At 49.2% G+C, this 19,128-nt stretch overlaps 1 protein-coding gene across 2 annotated transcripts in view; it reads right to left on the bottom strand.

Annotated features, from left to right (window-relative positions):
* UBASH3A (ubiquitin associated and SH3 domain containing A) overlaps positions 1-18,140 on the bottom strand; it is a 53,824-nt gene extending 35,684 nt beyond the window's left edge. For both annotated transcript variants that reach the window (XM_007969125.3, XM_007969138.3), the window contains exons 1-6: positions 17,934-18,140; positions 15,688-15,741; positions 12,210-12,396; positions 8,820-9,018; positions 5,431-5,600; positions 3,133-3,341 (exon numbers count right to left, since the gene is read on the bottom strand). In XM_007969125.3, coding sequence (XP_007967316.3) covers positions 3,133-3,341; positions 5,431-5,600; positions 8,820-9,018; positions 12,210-12,396; positions 15,688-15,741; positions 17,934-18,046 — 932 coding nt within the window. In that variant the 5' untranslated portion in view covers positions 18,047-18,140. The remainder of the gene's footprint in view (positions 1-3,132; positions 3,342-5,430; positions 5,601-8,819; positions 9,019-12,209; positions 12,397-15,687; positions 15,742-17,933) is intronic.
* Positions 18,141-19,128: the final 988 nt, after the last annotated feature.

Here is a 19,128-nt window from a genome sequence, read left to right as displayed (position 1 = left end):
CCATATAACCTCTGACAATTTTTAAGTAGTTTTTAATGACTATTCAAATAAAATGTCACAATTTTCATAGTTTTGCCTTATATATGAACCTCAATAGGAAGGGTACAGAAAAGAATTCCCTGGATGGATAGATTCTGGAAATAGATGTCCACAGCAAATGTCCAGCACAGATCTGAAAATCTGTAGATTGAGTAGACACTGATACATCTGTGTTCAACTTAATGATTTATTTATTTGTCTGGGTGGTGGGGGGAACCCCAGAGAAGCTGTGGAACATTTTAGGAGAGAATTAAACCAATGAGTGAAATATAAAATGGTTTTAAGACCTCCTGCCTGGAGACAGAGGGATGGCCATGATGGTGCTTTTCCAGGCTCTCTTCCCCAGCCACACAGCTCTGAAGGTGCCAGGAAGCCCAGAACCACAACATAGGGTTTTTCTGTGTATTTCTGCCCTGCTCCTCCCACTCTCATCATTCAGTTGTTCCAACCATCAGTCTTGACACCTGCAAGAGCTCTACCCCAACATGCACACCCATGAGGCTGAGCAGTTTTTCTCATTTTTCACCCTGTGTTCTCTGACCTCTGCCTGCTCTCTCCACTCTCCTAACTGGAACCTGGGAGAAGAGAGTGAAAAAGTTCACGAGAGCCACCTTAGCACTTTGTAATGGCTTTACGGTGTGTGTGGCAACTTGGCCAGACTGAACGACAGTCCCTAGACTTCCTTTTTAGCACATGTCTGATCAGGGTGGGCCACAAGAGGCATTCTCATGAGAGCTGGAGGATGGAAGGGAGGCAGTAGTCATCCTAAGCATCACACACAGCCTTCTCAGCTATCCCATCAAATGCTAGTCTAGGTGCTGCTGCAAGGAGATTTTACAAATGTGACTAGAACCCCTAATCATTTGAACTTAAATTAATCAAAAGCAAGGTTATTCTGAGCAGGCCTGACTTATGCAGTTGGAAGGCATTTTTTAAAAACGTAGGCTTTCCCCACACTCAGAGACTTCGATAGCAGCTGTATCTGCAACTGCTCTCCCATCCCCCGGGTGGTCCTTCCAACTGCCCACATGTGGACAACAATCTTCAGCTTGCCCGTGGGTTTTCAGTCTGAGTAGGATTCTCCCTTCCCGCCTGTCTGTCCTTGCTTAGCTAGCCACAGTAATTCCATAAGGCACAGTAATTCCATAAGGCACAGTAAATCCATATAGATGTGTGTATGTATATATATGCCTTTCCATGTATATATGTGTGTGATACATGTGTATATAATATAAAATATTCTGTATGTACAGTCAGCCCTTTGTATCTGGAGGTTCTGCATTTGTAGATTCAACCAACTGCAGGCCAAAAATATTCAAAAAATTAATTGATAAAAAATAGCAATACAATAATTTAAAAATACAAATAAAAACAATACTGTATAACATCCATTTGCATAGCATTTATATTGTGTTATGTATCATAAGTACTCTAGAGATGATTTAAAGGATCCAGGGTGATGTGTATAAGTTGCATGTAAATACTACAGTGTTTTCTATCAGGGACTTGAGAACATGAGGATTTGGGTATCTGTGGGGGTCCTGGAACCAATCCCTTGCCAAATGCAAGGGACAACTGTACATATATTTGTATGTATTATATATTGTATGAAAGTGACTGGTTCTGCATCTCTGGTTAAACTTTTACTAAATTTGGTATCAGGAATGGGGTGCTGTTCTAACAAACAGGATGCTCTTCAACTTCAGATGGGGTTACGTTCCAACAAACCCATCATAAATTGAAAATGCATTTAATGCATCTAACCTACTGAACATCACAGCGTGGCCTAGCTTACGTTAAACACGCTCAGCACACTTACAGTAGCCTACGATAGGGCAGAATCATCTAACACAAAGCCTATTTTATAATCAAGTGTTGAGTGCCTCATGTAATTCGTTAAATGTTGGACTGAAAGTGTAGCATGGAATGACCGTATGGGCACCTGAAGTACAGTTTCTATTGAACCCATATCACTTTCGTACCATTATGAAATCCTAGGTTGAACCATTGTAAGTTGGAGACCTTCCGAACTTAAAATGTGGAAACAACTTTGGGACTTGGCAGTGAGTAGAGGCTGAGAGACTTTCGAGTAGCACGGCAGAGAAAGCCCAAATCACCATGAACAGATTGCTAGTGGAAATAGGGATGCTAAAGGTGAATCTTCCGGGGAGAACTCAGAAAGGAATATGAAACATGTTCCAGGAAAACGGAGCAAGGAGGATCCTTCCCATGTGTGCCAGAGAGTCTAATGAAATTGTCCATGGAAAGCAGGACTCATAAGCGATGATGCTGATCACACAGCTAAGGCTATTTCCATGCAAAGTGTTAAATGTATCACCTGGTTTCTTCATGTTATTTATAGTGAAGCGGGAGAGGAAAGAGATAAATTGAGGGAAGAACGCTGAACAAAAAAGAACCATTCTGAAAATCCTTAGCCTCACCAGATGATGCTAAAGGCGCTACAATTAAGGGATTCTCCAACTGATGAAGAAGCGACTCACCAGGAGCCCTACAGCTTCAAGGAAATCACTTCCACCAACTGTGTATGCTCAGGTGAGGGCGTGAAGCCTCAGCTGGGAGCCCAGCCCTGGCAGGCACCTTGTTTACAGCCTTGAGACCCTGAGCTGAGGACCCAGTGAAGCTGGACTCTGACTCTCAACCCGTAAATACAATAAGATAATAATTGCGCTTTGTTTTAGTGGTAATTTATTACACAGTCATAGAAAACTAATAACACGCCCTAGGACTTCACAGTTCGTACATGGGGCAGAAGAATACATAAACCCAAGCTCAGGACCTCTGAGTATAATTTATTATGTTTGTGATAAGGAAGTAGTGTTTTGCAATAATTTGGGGATTACCATCTCAAACTACTCTAATGCAGAGTAATTAATTCTTTTTTGAATGTTGTCATCAGAAAACCACGGATGAACCAAGATGGTTACTATATACCTGCAGGAATTATTTTGCCAGCATAGAGAATGCAATTTTACCAATAATGGAATGGCCCAGAAGCACACTGTTTGCAGGTGGGCACTCTCACACAGTAACTCAGACAGAGATGACGGCGCTGCAGCCAGAGGCAGCACTCACCTGTGCTTAACCCACGTGTCAGACTCGCTGGCTCGATCCGTGTAGTTTTCCGGCAGGAAGCCCCGGCAGCCCGTCCGCTGCGAGATCCCAATCACCCAGCCCTCACTGGCTTCGTCCTGCTGCGTGGGGTCCACAAAGATGTAGTCGCCAGGACTTAGCGTCAGCTCATCCACGTTCTGTGGTTTGTACTGGAATAGGGCTCTCAGGGTCTAGAGAAGAGGCAAGGGGATTCACATTTTGAGCAAAGATTTACGTTGGAAAATGGCAGCAATAGGAGGCCTATCACCGGCTACCTCCTGCTTTCTTCCCCTCCAATGTGTTCTGTGTCTTCAAGACGCTGTCCAAAGCTTTGTCTGGCAATACATAGCATAGAATATAATGAAACGCAGCATAGAATTCTTTGGATAGATTTAGAAATACATTTTGGGGCCAGGCACGGTGGCTCACACCTGTAATCCCAACACTTTGGAAGTCTCAGGTGGGTGGATCACAAGGTCAGGAGTTTGAGACCAGCCTGGTCAATATGGTGAAACCCTGTCTCTACTAAAAATACAAAAATTAGCCAGGCATGGTGGCTGGCACCTGTAGTCCCAGCTACTTGGGAAGCTGAGGCAGGAGAACAACTTGAACCCAGGAGGCAGAGGTTGTAGTGAGCCTAGATCGCCCCACTGCACTTCACCCTGGGTGACAGGGTTAGACTTCCTCTCAAAAAAAAAAAAAAAAATATATATATATATATGTATATAAATATATATATACACATATATATTTTTTGGGGGGATCTATCCATCTAGGTACTTTTTTGTCTACAAAAGACCTGAAGGCATACGCAGACTCTCACATCCGCCTTCCTCAGTGTGAGGTTATTGACACCTTCTCGTACAATACAGAACATGGTGGATTCATTCACACGTGCTCTCTGGGTCCGAAAGGAGCGCTGCACACTTCGTTTCTAAACCCATCAATTCATAGGCAGGAAGTCCCAGAGTGAAGGTTTCACTCAAATCATTCTTGAAAGTGAATTGTGCTCATATAACTAAACTTGGAGCCATACAGAGAAGAGTAGCATGGCCCCTAAATGTAAAAAATAAATAAATAAAAAAGAATTAATAAGCAAAACATGTATTCATAGATCTTTACAATAGTCCTTTTCTTTCTGCCTTTTTTTTTTTTTTTTTTGGCCAGTCTCACTCTGTTGCCCAGGCTGGAGTGCAATGGCATGATCTCAGTTCACTGCAACCCCCACCTCCCAGGTTCCAGTGATTCTCCTGCCTCAGCCTCCCAAGTAGCTGGGATTACAGGTTCATGCCACAACGCCCAGCTAATTTTTTGTATTTTTAGTAGAGACAGGGTTTTGCCCTGTTGCCCAGGCTGGTCTTGAACACCTGACCTCAACTGATCCACTTGCCTCGGCCTCCCAAAGTGCTGGGATTATAGGCATGAGCCACCACATCTGGCTTCATTTTCTAATATTGGAAATGCTTCTATTTTGTTGAAAAAATGTCTGTGCATCTCTAACTCACATATAAAAGAATACTGGTTGTAAATTGCACAAGAAAGACAATGTCTTTAGAGAAGCAATAGAAATTTTCCTTGCTACTAACATATCTGCCTTGGAGGGCTCCAGGGGGTACGTGCTATCAGGTGAGTGGCTGTTCATTCATCTGCTTCTTTTTTTTTTGAGACGTCTCGCTCTGTTACCCAGGCTGGAGTGCAGTGGCGCTATCTCAGCTCACTGCAAGCTCCGCCTCCTGGGTGCATGCCATTCTCCTGCCTCAGACTCCTGAGTAGCTGGGACTACAGGTGCCCACCACCACGCCCAGCTAATTTTTTTTTTTTTTGAGATGGAGTCTCGCTCTGTTGCCCAGGCTGGGGTGCAGTGGCGCGATCTCGGCTCACTGCAAGCTCCGCCTCCAGGGTTCATGCCATTCTCCTGCCTCAGCCTCCCAAGTAACTGGGACTACAGCGCCCACTACCACATCTGGCTAATTGTTTTTGTATTTTTAGTAGAGACCAGGCTTCACTGTGTTAACCAGGATGGTCTCGATCTCCTGACCTCGTGATCCGCCCGCCTCGGCCTCCCAAAGTGCTTGGATTATGGGCGTGAGCCACCACGCCCAGCCAATTTTTTGTATTTTTAGTAGAGACGGGGTTTCACCATGTTAGCCAGGATGGTCTCGATCTCCTGACCTTGTGATCCACCCGCCTCAGCCTCCCAAAGTGCTGGGATTACAGGCGTGAGTCACCACGCCCGGCCCATTCGTTTGCTTCTTCTGAGCCCCTGCTCAGCTCTCCTACCTGGTAGTGCACAAAGCGCATGTCTCGGGAGTACAGTGCAGCTGTCCACTGGCAACTGTGGCCCAGGGGGATGGCTCTGGCCAGCTGCTCCAGCGTCCTCTGGTGGTGGGGGTAGAACTTGTGGGCCAAGGTCAGATGCAGCTGCTTGGTGCAAGGCTTCACGGAGCAGTCTGTGAAATCAGGGGAACACAGAGGGTGTCAGGGCACCGTTACCTAAATGCCTCCTTCCTCTGACCTCCGTGCTTCCTCAACAACGCAAGGGCTGTCAGAACTCAGAGCTCATTCGGCCCGCCCAGAACTCACATCATAAAGGAGATGGCTGGATCCCTGCAGATTTTTCCAGGAAGTAGGAAAGAGGAGAATGTGGAGATGTGGGTTCAGGGTCTTGGGGGCCTATCAGTTTGCAGGCTAGCTGCCTGAATGCACGGTTCAGATGCACAGAGGAAACGACTGCTCCATTCCCGGGCTGTGCACGTTACCCAGTGGCCTGGACTTGCAGGCCCGAGCTCCAGTTCAATGGCTTTTTGTTTAATTTCAAGAAGAAAACTCTTTAGGCAACAAAACTATAAACCACACAGTATCTTTAAGGTTCACCTTGTTTTGGTGAAGCAGGAAGTCCTGGGAGTGGCTGAGCCTCAGGTCTTTTTGGATGTCCTCTGCCCCTGCAGCCCTAGCCCTCCCTGGTCTGCAAGGGGCTCTCGGGTCAGTGAGCAGAGCAGCTGGCATCACTCAAGCAGCCAGGATCTGATTTCAGTTGAGCCACAAAGTATTTTATGTCCTAGGGAGGAGGTCGGTGTCTTGACGGGAACAGCACAGACTTTGGTGTCGGACAGACCTAGTTTTAGGCCGTGCTGTGCCCCCTTTTGCAGGGCGACCTTGACCGAGCCTCTGGGCCTGGCCCAGTTTCTGCTTCAGCAGCATTCGCTGGAGGATGGCAGTGCCTGCTTGCCAAGGCTGCAGTGGGAAATCAGCCTCCTAACTTCAAGTTTCCTGCTAGAGACGCTGGGTCAGTGCACAGAGGTCCCCTCCCCCACTCCACGGCAAGGCACTGACAAACAGGATCTGCTCATCCCCTAAAATAGGTCAAGGGTGATGCAAGTCTTTCCCTGGAGCCCCGAAGTAGGGGCCCACTGCTGTCTCCCACGTGAGAGGTGAGCCTTTAGAGGCAAATGGGAAGCTCCCACGGTCTCTAGGAAAGCCGGAGCACTGAAGCTGCGCAGCCCAGAGCGGCGTGAGTGTGTAGGTGGTGGGGAAATTCCTTTTCTGACTTTTGTTTTTAGCAGTCGGGGAGGACGGCCTTGCCATGTGAGTGAGTGTAGCCTGGTAAAGACCCACTACCGGTTGCTGACGTCACAGTGAGTCACACCGACTTCTGAACGGGCCCCTGTGTTTCCTTCTCTCTGCGGACCTGTGCCTATGGGCACGTTTCACTGGGGAGGGCCAAAGCAGGCAGGGTGCCTCATGCACTTGCTCCAAGAGGGACCTCGGCCACTTCAGAGCAGTGACTGGTCACTCATCACCGAGAGAGGCCTTCTACCCCCTCAGTGTCGGGCTGAGGGCATGGGCCATGGAAGGGCAGGACAGAGCCTGCTGAGGCTCAGGGCATGGATGTGAGGTCAGTGCTGGCTCCCACAGGAAGTGGAGCTGCCCAGCATGAACCCAGCCAGCCAGAACAGAGCTGGGTTCAGGTCCCAGCTCCACCAGCCTGGTGAGGGGACTGGATTGGTTTCAAACAACAGACATTTATTTTCTCCTGTGTCTGGAGACTAGAGGTTCAAAATCAAGATGTTGGCAGGGCTGCGCTCTCCCTCAAAGCTCCCGGGAAGGGTCCTTCCTGGCTTCTTCCAGTTTCCGGTGGCCCCAGGCATCCCTTGGCTTGTGGCTACATCACTCCAGTCTCTGCCTCGGTCAGCACATGGCTGAGACAGACAGTGGACATGACTTGATTAAGGTCACGCCACTCATCCGTGTCTCTGTGCGGCCTCTACACTTCCTGGGACCCACCCTAATCCTGTGTGACCTCCTCCCAACCAGTTGCATCTGCACAGACCCTATTCCCAAGTGAGGTCACATTCTGAAGTTCCTGGCGGACATATATTTTTAGGGGACACCACTCCACACACCACAGTGACCTTGGGCAGGCACTTTACCCTTTTCAGCCTCAGTCTTTCTGTTTTTAAGATGCTGCCAGTGAGGTTCACTGGGGGAGGGCTTGGGTGTGAAAGAGCCATCATTTGATAAAGGAGACTAATCCACAAAGACCGGGGGCGACTTTCTAATTATCCAGCAGATTTGATCTCCAGACTCACAAGCTGCCATCTAAGTGGAAGCCCAGGATTCATGGGTGGATTTACAGGCCAGGATCTGTGTTTCATATATGTCTGAGGACAGAGACAGACACACTCCCGGGGAGAGAAAGTGGGGAGCCCTTCTGCGAAGGCACTGCAGCCTCATCAGATTTTAGAGTTGGCAAATCACGGCAATACTGAGTGCCTTCTGTGTCCTGGGAACTATGGTGGGATGGGCCACAGACTCAGGCAACATTGTTCTTGAAGAGTGAGAGCCCTCATTGTTTTGTAGAGAAAGAAAAAGAGACAGAGACAGTGGACATGACTTGATTAAGGTCACGCCACTCATCAGGGACACAGAAAAAAATCACGTCTTCTGACATCAAGTCCACAATCCTTTCCACTAAACCCCAGTGGTAGCCTTGGTCTCCAGACCAGGGCTGGTGTTTGGAGAGAAGGGAATTTTGATGATTCTCGATATGAGTCTACATAATCTTTCCCCGGAGAGGCCAAGGAGAGAGCACCAAGCTCATACTGAAAATACAGAAATAAGTCATGTAGGACTTGTGTGTCTCCCACTCTTGGCCGAGCGGGGGAGGTCCTGACTCCCTATGTGCCCCAGCCTCCAACCCCATCACGGTCACCCACTCAGGCTTGATGCTTGGCACACCCTTCTGGGGCACTTTCCCAGGCTGTTGGCATACAGCTAAGCATTTGAAAAACCACATAATGCGAACAAAGGTTATTCCCGCCTAAAGAGAAGACCGAAGCTGGTCCGGAAGCTTTCTAACGGCTTACATTTTTGAAGGATGTAGTGGTTCACGAAGGGAGGCGCTAGTTAAATTGTTCAGCCTCAGGTGAAGGCCATGTCCAGGCACCTGGCTGAAAATCCAGAAGTGGGAAATGGAAGTGCCTGGGTGAGGACAGGGGCAGCCACTGAGCCTGGAGGAAAGCCCACCCAGCCATCCCACTGTGGCTGCTGGGCTCTGCTCCCCTGGAACCCACCCACGGAAATCCATGTGCCGGGAGCTCGTCCCTGCCACACAGAGCTCACTCACTGTGAACCCGGCCCTGTGTTTGCCACTGGTCAGGGCTGCCCACCTGCTAAGAGAGATGCTTCCGTGGCGAAGGTCATCGCGAATTCCCGGATGACGTCTGCGGGGCTGCCGTTGATGAAGAAGCCAAGGTAGCTGATGGAGGAGTGGAGAGCCAGGGGCACGGCCGTGGGGAAGGAACCCAGGAGCCTGTCTCCAGCCCTCTTCAGCGCCTCGTACAGACACTCCACCTTCTGGTCTTCACACTAAGGGGACAGAGACAGAGCCTGTGTTTCCACACCTCTCATCAGAAGTCATCTATTGATTTAATTAATAACAATCAGGCAGCAATTCAAGTGAGATTCTTTTCTGTTCAAAGCACTGTAACATAATTTATCGCGTCCCTGTGTGTCTGAGGTTATGGATTTGTTCTATACCTGGACCTCGGTTTTTCAAATATTTCAGGTAAGTTTCTTTGCAGAATGGAGTCTCCTTTAGGTGCCCAGGTTGGAAATCCCCTGGTCCTTGAACTGCATCCCCTCCCTCCACTGCATGTGCTCGTCACCTGCCAGGCCCTTTCCTCAGTCCCATGACCCACTGCTTTGCTCAGGTCTGCATGATTTGGCTTCTGGAGGTTTCTAGAAGACTCCAAGGCTGCCCAGGCACTGCTCAGAGCCTGTAGTGAGGGGGACTCAGCTGCACTTCCAGCTGCGGGGCCGCCGTCTTGTCCACGGCTGAGCACTGAGTCAAGTTCCACAGGGGCCTCCTCTAAGGACTGAGGCTCTGCCCTGCCTCCAACCCTCTCCTCCTCTTTTGCCTTCACCAGCAGTCTCTCCCCTGTGCGTCTCCTGCACTTGGAATTCTGCCTTGGGGTCTGTTCCCTGGAGGACCTGAGCCTGCACAGCCCCTGGCTGGGCCTCTGTGATGGCCCCTATGTGGCTGTAGGACCCTCTTTCTGATGCAACTCCCACCCTTGAGGCCGCAGGCTCTCTGTCACCTGGAGAATCCCTCTCGAGGGTTCAGTCTGCCCACAGAGCTTGACAGGTGCTGGCCCGACAGCCTTGCCCATGGGGCTCCAACCCCCATCCTCCAGCCAGACACAGCCTCTCCTGGCATCTGGGCTTGGTGTTGCCCACTGCCCTGGCCAGGCTGCTTCCTGGGCTTGAAGACCTTCCCAGTGCCATTGGCCACATCAGACCACAGGGGAAACCTGACACCACATCCTCCTGGCGGGAGATGGCCTGATCCCTTCTCTTCCCAGCACTGGGCTGCTCTCGGAATTTTCCATAGTCCTTCTTACAAGCCCAAGTATGAGGCCAGATCACAGTGTTTGATGCGGCTTCCATCTCCCTGTGGACAGGCCGGCCTGACGTTCCTCCCTGTCTATTTTGTCTGCAGCCCTCAATGGCACTCAACACAAAACCACCCAGTGAACCCATGTCCATTCCTGAATCTGTCTCACATTGTGTGTCTTCGCCTCAGATATGTAATTTTCAAGAATAGTCAGGTTATAAATGTAGCTGTGATCAATATCACACTTCAGAAGATTAGTGTTTTCATTTTACAGCATCAAAGGTACACAGTGAGTCTCCGTTACACTCTTCTGGCTGTGAGGGGAGCTCCACTAACCATGGCCAGGCCAGACCCGGGGTGAGGGACTGGGAAGAGCTGACAACAGAGGGAGGTGTGTGAGTGTGTGTGTGTCTGCCCATGTCTATATGTGTGTGTGTCTGTGTGTGTCTGCATATGGGTATGTCTATGTGTGTCTGTGTGTCTGCATATGTCTATATGTGTGTCTGTGTGTATGCATGTGTGTATCTGTGTGCATATGTGTGTATGTGGTGCTTATGTGTCTGTGCATGTGTATGTGTGTGTATTTAATGTGTGTCTCTGTGTGTGTGTCTGTGCCTCTCTGTGTGTGTCTGTGTGTGTCTATGTGCATGTATCTTTGTATTCCTGTGTGTGTATATCTGCGTGTATCTGCGTGCATGTGTACCTATGTACATGTACATGTGTCTGTGTATGTCTGTATCCATGTATATATGTATATATGTATATGTCTGTGTGTATCTGTGTGTCTCTGTATATGTCTGTATGCATGTATGTGTGTATATCTGTGTGTGCCGTGTGTATGTCTCTGTGTCTATCTCTGTCTGTGTGCCTGTATCTGTCTGTATGCATGTATATGTGTGCATCTGTGTGCATGTGTAAGTCTCTGTGTCAATCTGTGTGTGTCTATGTGTGTGAGCTATGTGTGTGTCTGTGTCTGTGTGTGTGTGTGTGCTTGTGCCTCAGTGGACTGGGGAAGGAGCTGGGGGCCAAGGCCTACCCTGATTTCTGAGCTGTGTCACACAACTTGCGCTGCCTTGCCTTTCCGCGTTAGCTCCAGAAGGTGAGCCAGAAGGAGTCTGCTTGTCACAAGTGCCATTGATGTTGATGTAGGGTGAAAACTCTCTCGGTTTGCCTGGGGATTTCCCAGGCTTAGTCTTGTGTTCTGGGAATCCCTGCAAGTCTCGGGCAATCTGGGGTGGTGGTTGGAGGCTTTGGAAGGTGCTGCTTCTCCTGGGACATCTTCCAGAAATCTTTTACCTGCAGAGGTTTGCATTCCTCCTTTCCATCCAGCACCGAGGGGCCTGGTGTTGGAATGGAGGGTTCCTTGGGCCCTGATGGAATCCCTTGAAATGGGTGGAACAAATCAGTTTGCCAACAGCAGAGTTGGGGCCAGGCCGTGGTAGTGGAAGTGGGTGTGCCCTTCCTCAGGCCCCTCTGGCGGAGCTGAGGAGGGCAGTGGCTGTCTGTCCCTCCCTTCTCCTTATTTTCTCCTGAGCAGCCCCCACATCCTTCTTGCTTTCCCAGTGCCCCTGTGGAGCTGCCCACTGGGCCATTTTGTGCCACTGTGAAGCTACCCACTGGGCCATTTCTTTCTGAATCAGAGGGCTGGTCCCTGAGACAGGGAAAAGTTCTGCATTTGGGGGTAGCCAACAATCACCTGTCCTTGAGTTGACTTATCACACATTTTGGAAGGGCCAACTCTGTTTTAGAGGCTGTGCTAGTTTCTGGGGGTTCAAAGATGAGTGAAGCATCTGGCTTCCCTTGAGGGACTCGGTCTGGTGAGGGATGCAGTGCTGCACCAGACGCATGGCCCATATGATACAAAAGTGCCACTAGACACGTGAACAAGAAAATGGACGGCAACTTCTTTTGCCTGGGGAGCTGGAAAAGACTCAAAAAGGGGAGAGGATAAATGAGTTGGGTTCTGAAGGATGAATAGGAGTTGACCAGATGAAGGCAAAGAGGAAAATAAAGGACTGCTGACATGAAGGTGCCAGGTAATGATGCCGTTCTGGACCATCCCATTTAAATAAGTCAACTTTGTCCCATCACGGCCTAGTTAGCATAGAAAAATGCCTCCAGCTGCGGTGATGATAAGCATTGAAGGCACACTGGGTTGACTCACCGTGAAGAAGTCACAGAGTGTCACATGCGGGAAGACCTCATGAGCTCTGTTCTTTGCACACTGGCGCTTGCTCTCTCTCCAGAACTCTTGAAGTTTTTCCAGCAGGGGCCCCGTTGGACAGAGGAAAAGGGCATACTCCTGGGGGATGGGGTCATCTAGGGAAGGGTCATTGCCATGATCATGCAGCCTGCAACAGAGAGCAAGCCGGCTTCACCCTCTGTCACAACAAAAAGATTTTTCTCCTTCGAGGACACACAAGAGAATGACAACGACAGCAATGCAGAATTATAGGGTACACTGAACACATCATATATGCTCATGACATAAATTAATCTCACAGCCATCCTACCGGTGGGAGGCACCTGCAGCAGGGCTGTGTGTGGCACAGACCTGGTCAGCGCCCGTGCTGCTCTCAGACCCACCTCAGTCTGATTCCAAAGTCAAAGGTGGAAAAAAATGAAAGGAAGTTGACATCAAGATCTAAAACCTGGGCCGGGCGCGGTGGCTCAAGCCTGTAATCCCAGCACTTTGGGAGGCCGAGACGGGCGGATCACGAGGTCAGGAGATCGAGACCATCCTGGCTAACCCAGTGAAACCCCGTCTCTACTGAAAAATACAAAAAACTAGCCGGGCGAGGTGGCGGGCGTCTGTAGTCCCAGCTACTCGGGAGGCGAAGGCAGGAGAATGGCGTGAACCCGGGAGGCGGAGCTTGCTGTGAGCCGAGATCCGGCCACTGCACTCCAGCCTGGGTGACAGAGCGAGACTCCGTCTCAAAAAAAAAAAAAGAATTAAAGATCTAAAACCTGGTCTTCAAATGATCTGTGAGCCCAGCATCTCTTTGATGGTGAGGGAAAATTTTGTGGAAAAACCTCATATTTGTATTTTACCTCAAACTTCAAATTACGTATAACAACCAAAACCAAAAACCTAGATAAAATTTAGGTAGCTACTATGTTTCTTTAGATTCAGACTGTTATTTTGCTTTATTTTATGTTTGAGATGGAGCCTTGCTCTGTCACCCAGGCCGGAGTGCAGTGGCACGATCTCAGCTCACTGCAACCTCCGCCTCCCGGGTTCAAGTGATTTTCCTTCCTCAGCCTCCTAAGTAGCTGGGATTTCAGGCAGACAGTTATTTTAAATTAAAGGAAAAATGACGGATGACCCAACATAGGAGTTTTTTGTCACTAACAATAAAAATGAAAGTAAAATAGCTCCGAGACAGCATTTTTCTCATCTGTCAAGTTAACAAAGATTTTTTAAAATAAAAAGTATAAAAGTTCTGCTCAACGTGCCAAAGCTGAAGCAGGACTTAAGGACGGACTTTTCAACTTTTATGTGAAGCAATTTGCCCATAGGTATCGAGAGTCTTAAAATGCCTACACCCTTTGAACTAATAATTCTACTTCCAGAAATTTCTCCTGAGGAAAGAGCACGAAGTACTGTATAGGCAAAACTTTACACGTGAAACATTTATTTAGGGTTATTTAGAATAAGAAAGAAGAAAAACTCCATAACTGATAGCAAATCGATTTATCGTGCATTCATGAGAAATCATGCTTTTGAAGAATTTCTAATTACTCAGCAAAGTGCTTGTGATATAATTTTCAATTTAGAAAGCAGTATTCAATCACTGAAGGAAACAGAACTTACGCAAGACCATATTCTCTTCAGTAAAAATCACAAAGGAAGTTACTTCTCCTCCCCATCGCGATTCCTACTCTCCCCCTTTCCAGGGTTCAGCCCAGGGGTGAAGCTGCTTTGTCTTCTCTCAGAAATCTAAGTAATGGACTTACAGATAGCACTTGTTTTACATAAATCATAAGCTGTTGTTCAAATTATTCTGCAACTGGCATTTTTCCTCCTCCATGTCTTTGCAATTAATCCCCGTTGATACACACGTCTAGTGAAGTTCGTCAGTGTGAATTTGTTAAAGTGCTGTGTAATAGTTCATCGTGTGCATATATAATGTTGCACTTGTTCATTCCCGCATTGATGAACATCTAAATTATTTTATTTTAAAACCATTTAATAACCCTGTAATCAAGATCTTTGTACATGTCTCTTTAGGCTCCTTGCATTTCTCCAGGGAATCTGCTTAGATCCTCAACCAGGCTGGTGGGCTGTGCACATTGCCAGAGTTGGCAGACACCCAGCACTGCCTCCCTCAGTGACACCAGTGACGTGTGAGGCCCCCGCTTCCCTCATCCTCATCAACGCTCGGAGTTACCTTGTTTGCTCTAATGATATCTTAATTTGCCCCACCTGCCTGGTTACCAGTGAGAGGTTGGGGTGCTCTTGACTGAGTCTAGGGGACCCCAGTGCCTCCTTGTTTTTTGGTGGGTTTCCCAGTCTTATTGACTGGGTTGCAATGGGCGGGTGCTGGCCATGCCCCTCACAGCAGTAGGCTTGTTTCTGATTCAAAATTGGCAACTGGCTTGAGTGGGGTCTGTGAAGGCATTGCCCATTTTGCCGGTGGCCTACACTTTCTGGAGGAGGAGGAGCATCCCATTGGGAACGCTGCACACTCAGAGGCCCAGGATCAGTAACTGCCCTGCTTTGGGGAGGGCTCCAGCCTCCAGGGACCTGGCTTTTGTTGTTTGATTTTCCCCGTGGCTATCTCAGGGCAGAGGCTGAAGGACTCCCCACAGCACATCCAGGCGGGAGAAGGTTTTAGAGAACTGGGGGCCCTCCTCTCCATCCCCAGAGCAGAGAACAGGCCCATGGCAGCGGGTGGCTTGCAGAATCACTCACGCAGCTGGTACCTAGTGAGGCCACCTCGAATCAGAGCCCTCAACTGACCCACACACCTGGCGCCCTTAGAGGGCTTCATGACCACCAGTAAACTCCCTTCTCCTCAGAGGCAGCCCCAGAGTGTAGTGGCCGCTATTTCTATCAGCAAAGATGTCAATTATGTCTCAAACCTTTCTATCAATAAACACAAACATCCTCCTCTCTATCTCAATCTTGTCCATCGTAGTAGGCGGTTGAGGAGGACTTAGTCAAACACAAGTATACAAAATCCCAGCCTACTCTTCAATTACTCATATAGGTTGAATATTAGCAGTACTAATATATAACCCAGATGTTACCATTTTTACCCTAATTATTTACTTTATTCTAACAATTACCCTAATTTATGTGCTTATCACAACACGACAATTATGTCTTCCCCAGCTACTCAACAAAGCACATGAACCTGTACTTCTTGGCAGTCAAATTGGATTGAATCAGGTTTGTAAGTGAAAAAAGCCTTGTTAAAAGTTCTCTCCGTCTCTTTCCATGGTTAACCAAAGCCCTGTGCCCCTCCCTCAGTGCACTGTGGATAGGCAGGGAGATTATTTTGTTTTACTTCCGTAGTGGCCGCATCCCACCCAGAGGCTCCCGGTGTTTCCTGGTGTCCACCCTGGTGGGAGGGAGTCCTCGAGCACAGGGCATTCTGTCCAAACACCCCCAGGTCTACAGGAGCAGCAGCACTCACCAGACCAAGGCTTCCTCCGCCGTCTTCCTCCCCGTGGCTGCCAACGCTTTCAGCCTGCAGAAGAGCGGACACAGGCACAGAGTCACGTCGCCCATTCTTGGGAAAAGGGTCAGAGAGGGGTGGTGTAGCCTTGCACACCCACGATCTTTGGGATGTGCTCTGAAGAGGGCCTGATGCTGAACTTCCAGCTGGCACGTGCCCAGGCGCCTGTCCCCTGAGTGCTGCCATTGTGGTTTTGGACAATGCAGCTCAGACCTCCGCACCACTTTCCTTCCCTGGCTACCTGCTTCAGCCCTTGGCACAGGGTCTCAGTGCTGAGGACCTGACCTCCGCCTGCTCCTGCAATCCCTTTCCCTGGCCTGCCCCTCCCACTGCCTAGAGCAAATGGACCCACCTTGTGGAAAGTGCCCCCAGCTGGGACACACGCTTCCCTGAGAAACGCTTCCTTCGCCCCAGCATCACTTAGCGAAACGGCCCGATCCCCAGGCTCGCCTCCCACACCTCTCCCCCACTGGGAAACAGCCCTTCCCAAAGCACCCAGGCAGGCACTTGTCACGGCTCACACGGTCCCCTTGCGTCCACGGCTCTCCCCTGCTAGACCAAAACTCCCTGAACGCAGGGCTGAGTCTTACTCATCACGGTAACCTGGGACGTACGTACATTCCATTGAATTGGGCAGAACTGGACCAGATGAAACAGAATGGAATATAGCTAAGGTACTTTATCAGGAATGCGTACTGGAAATGGCGGGCATCCATGAGGAGCCCACCACGTGATGCCCAGTGCTGCTATTTGGGTGGGTACCGATGGGGCTGTGGCCACCTGGAGAGGTTTGAACAGGGCAGCCTTGGTGCAGGGCCCTTACTTTGAGGTGCTCTGGTGTGGGAAAATTAATACACATTTATCTTCCTCCAACATATGTTTAATGTTTAAACTGGAAGGAATTTTGAGTAGGAGTCCATGCTACAGGTTTAGTAGTAAAATCCAGCGTGAACTCCTTCAAAGGCCTGGAGTCCTGGTTCGAGTCCCACCCCTGCCCCTAATACACTCTCTGGGCCCAGTGTCCTGCCTGCACTGGGCAGCAAGCAGTGGACGAGAGCTGCCTTGTCTGCGCTGCCTGGACGGTGCCCGGTGGCCGCCCTGCACACGCCTGACCCCGCTCCCCATTCAAAGCCCCCCGGCTTAGCTCGAACATAACAGTGACGACAAAGCACTGACTTGGGGAGAAGAAAGGGGTTTATCTAGCTTCAAAGTTACTTCACCCAATTTGGCCAAGCTTTTGTTATAGTGTGGAAGGAAACTTTAGCTCCTTCCCCAACCCAAAGTTACCTAAAGTGTGTTTCTGATACATTTTTCCATGTGAAAAAATGAATGGGTTGGAACGAGGGCACTGGTTTGCCGTGAAAGCTGTAACCCAATGTTGGTATCATGTCCTCCCTCTCCGAGAGTGGTAACTCCAAGGGCTAAGCTCTTCCACATGCAGGCCTTTCCCTTGGGTCAGCAGGGTCACGCTCACACTGTGTCTGGTTTCCTACCCATTTGTTTCGTTATCAGACACTCAGGGGATTCTCCCTGAGGACAAGTGACTTTCCCTGGGCAGCATGGAAGCACAGCCCTGCTGACAGGTGGTCCTGGTGGTAGAGACGAGGCAGGCTTTGGGGCCTTTCACGTTAGAGTTTGAACGTCTTGAAATGCTACCTTCAGAGTCACTGAGCTGCACACAAAGAGGTTACAAGCAGGCCCCAAGCTCCTCCAGACCCCCAAAATGGAGCACCCGGAGTAATACATGGCTTCTGATTTTCACACATTTCAGGGTCTCCCATTCAGCCAGCAGAGGAGGTCTTTAAAAGGTCAAGAATATCAGAGGGATTCTTTTGCCTCCCTCGGCCACACATAAACTAACATTGATAATACACACACACACTAACACTAATAATAGCTGATGAGCTAAAAAAACAAAACAAAACAAAACAAAACTCATAATGTTTTAAGAAAGTTTACCAATTTGTGTTGGGCGGCATTCCAAGCTGTCCTGGGCCACACGTGGGTTGGACAAGCTTGGTCAAGATCATCTCATTTATGAAAAGCAGAGGAGGGCCTGTGCAGAGGCAGTGTCTCACCCTGCAAGGTGCACTGCTTTGGCAGGAAGCTGTGCCCTCCACCCCTGCAGCTCCATGGGAGGGGCCGCAGCAGGGTCTGGCTCCAGCCCCGCTGGCTGGGTCCCCGGGTCTCTGGGCAGTACTCACGCGGTGTGCACCGGGAAGCCCATGGCCAGGAGGGGCTCCAGGAGCAAGGGGGTACTGCGGCCCTTGAGCTTGTTGGAGACCTTGGCGTAGAGCTGCGTCTCCCCGGCTGCCATCTCTTCCTGCCTGTGGGCCAAGACGCTCGCCTGCACACAGAAATGAGGAGATAAAGCAAGAGGGGGAGAGGCAAGGCTGAGGCTGCGAAGAAAAACCTCAAGCCCTTTTTGATCTTTCTGACAAAAGCTGATATCCTGTTTGCATGAAATATCGGTTTTCAGAATTCTGTTTGCAGGATGCTGGGTGCAGCGTCCACCAATCCTAACTGTTTCCTCCATGGGGTTCGAGGCTAAAGGTCCAACTGAGCCTCTGCATGGGATCAGCCTCTACAGGGACTTGTCTAGTGTTTGGGAGCAAGAATGTGTGAGAGTGTGGGGGAAGGAAGTGGGAGGAGAAGTCAGGGAATGAGTTCCCTCCTGGATCCTGCTGGTCCCCTGCCCTGACCCACCCTGGATCCCAGTCTCCTTGTCTGCGAACAAGACATTAAATCCCACTTTATTTATTGCCTCTGCTGGAAAACTTACTGGTTCTTTCAGTCATTCATTGACTTGTTTTTTTATTTTAAAAACTTTAAAAGCTTAATATGTGTACAGAAAAGTTGATGAATCATATGTGTATAGCTCAAGGAATTTCCATAAATGAGCCCACACCCCTAATTCCCCCACGACCCAAAATAAAACAGGGCAACCAGGGGAATTTTGTACCTCTTCCACCTGAGGGGACATTTAGCGATGCCTGGAGACATTTTTGTTTCCAAAATGAGGTGGTGGTGGTGGTGGTGGGTGGGGTGGACATTGCGGTACTGGCACTAGTGGGTAGAGGCCGGAAATGTCACAGTGCCCAGGACAGTCTCCCCAACAAAATGTCAGTAGTGTCAAGGTGGAGAAAGCCTGCTCTGGAACATTCTCGGAACCTCAGATGCATCTCTGCCCCCAGCCCAGCCTCCTCCAGATATCTCCTCCCTCCCCCAGAAAGTAAACTGCTATATTGCTTGTATATGAATTGTGCCTGTTGTTGAGCCTCATATAAATAGAACCATATAGCATATTCTCTATCTTGTCTAGTTTCTTTTTCCTCAAATTATGCCTGTAAAATTTATCCACATTATTGCTTGTAGCCACAGTTAGTTCACTGTTACTAC

This window comes from Chlorocebus sabaeus, chromosome 2, assembly GCF_047675955.1.
Source record: "Chlorocebus sabaeus isolate Y175 chromosome 2, mChlSab1.0.hap1, whole genome shotgun sequence".
In the NCBI taxonomy this organism is placed as follows: Eukaryota; Metazoa; Chordata; class Mammalia; order Primates; family Cercopithecidae; genus Chlorocebus; species Chlorocebus sabaeus.
Note: the sequence above shows the minus strand (reverse complement) of the source record. Positions and strands in the feature narration are given on the sequence as shown.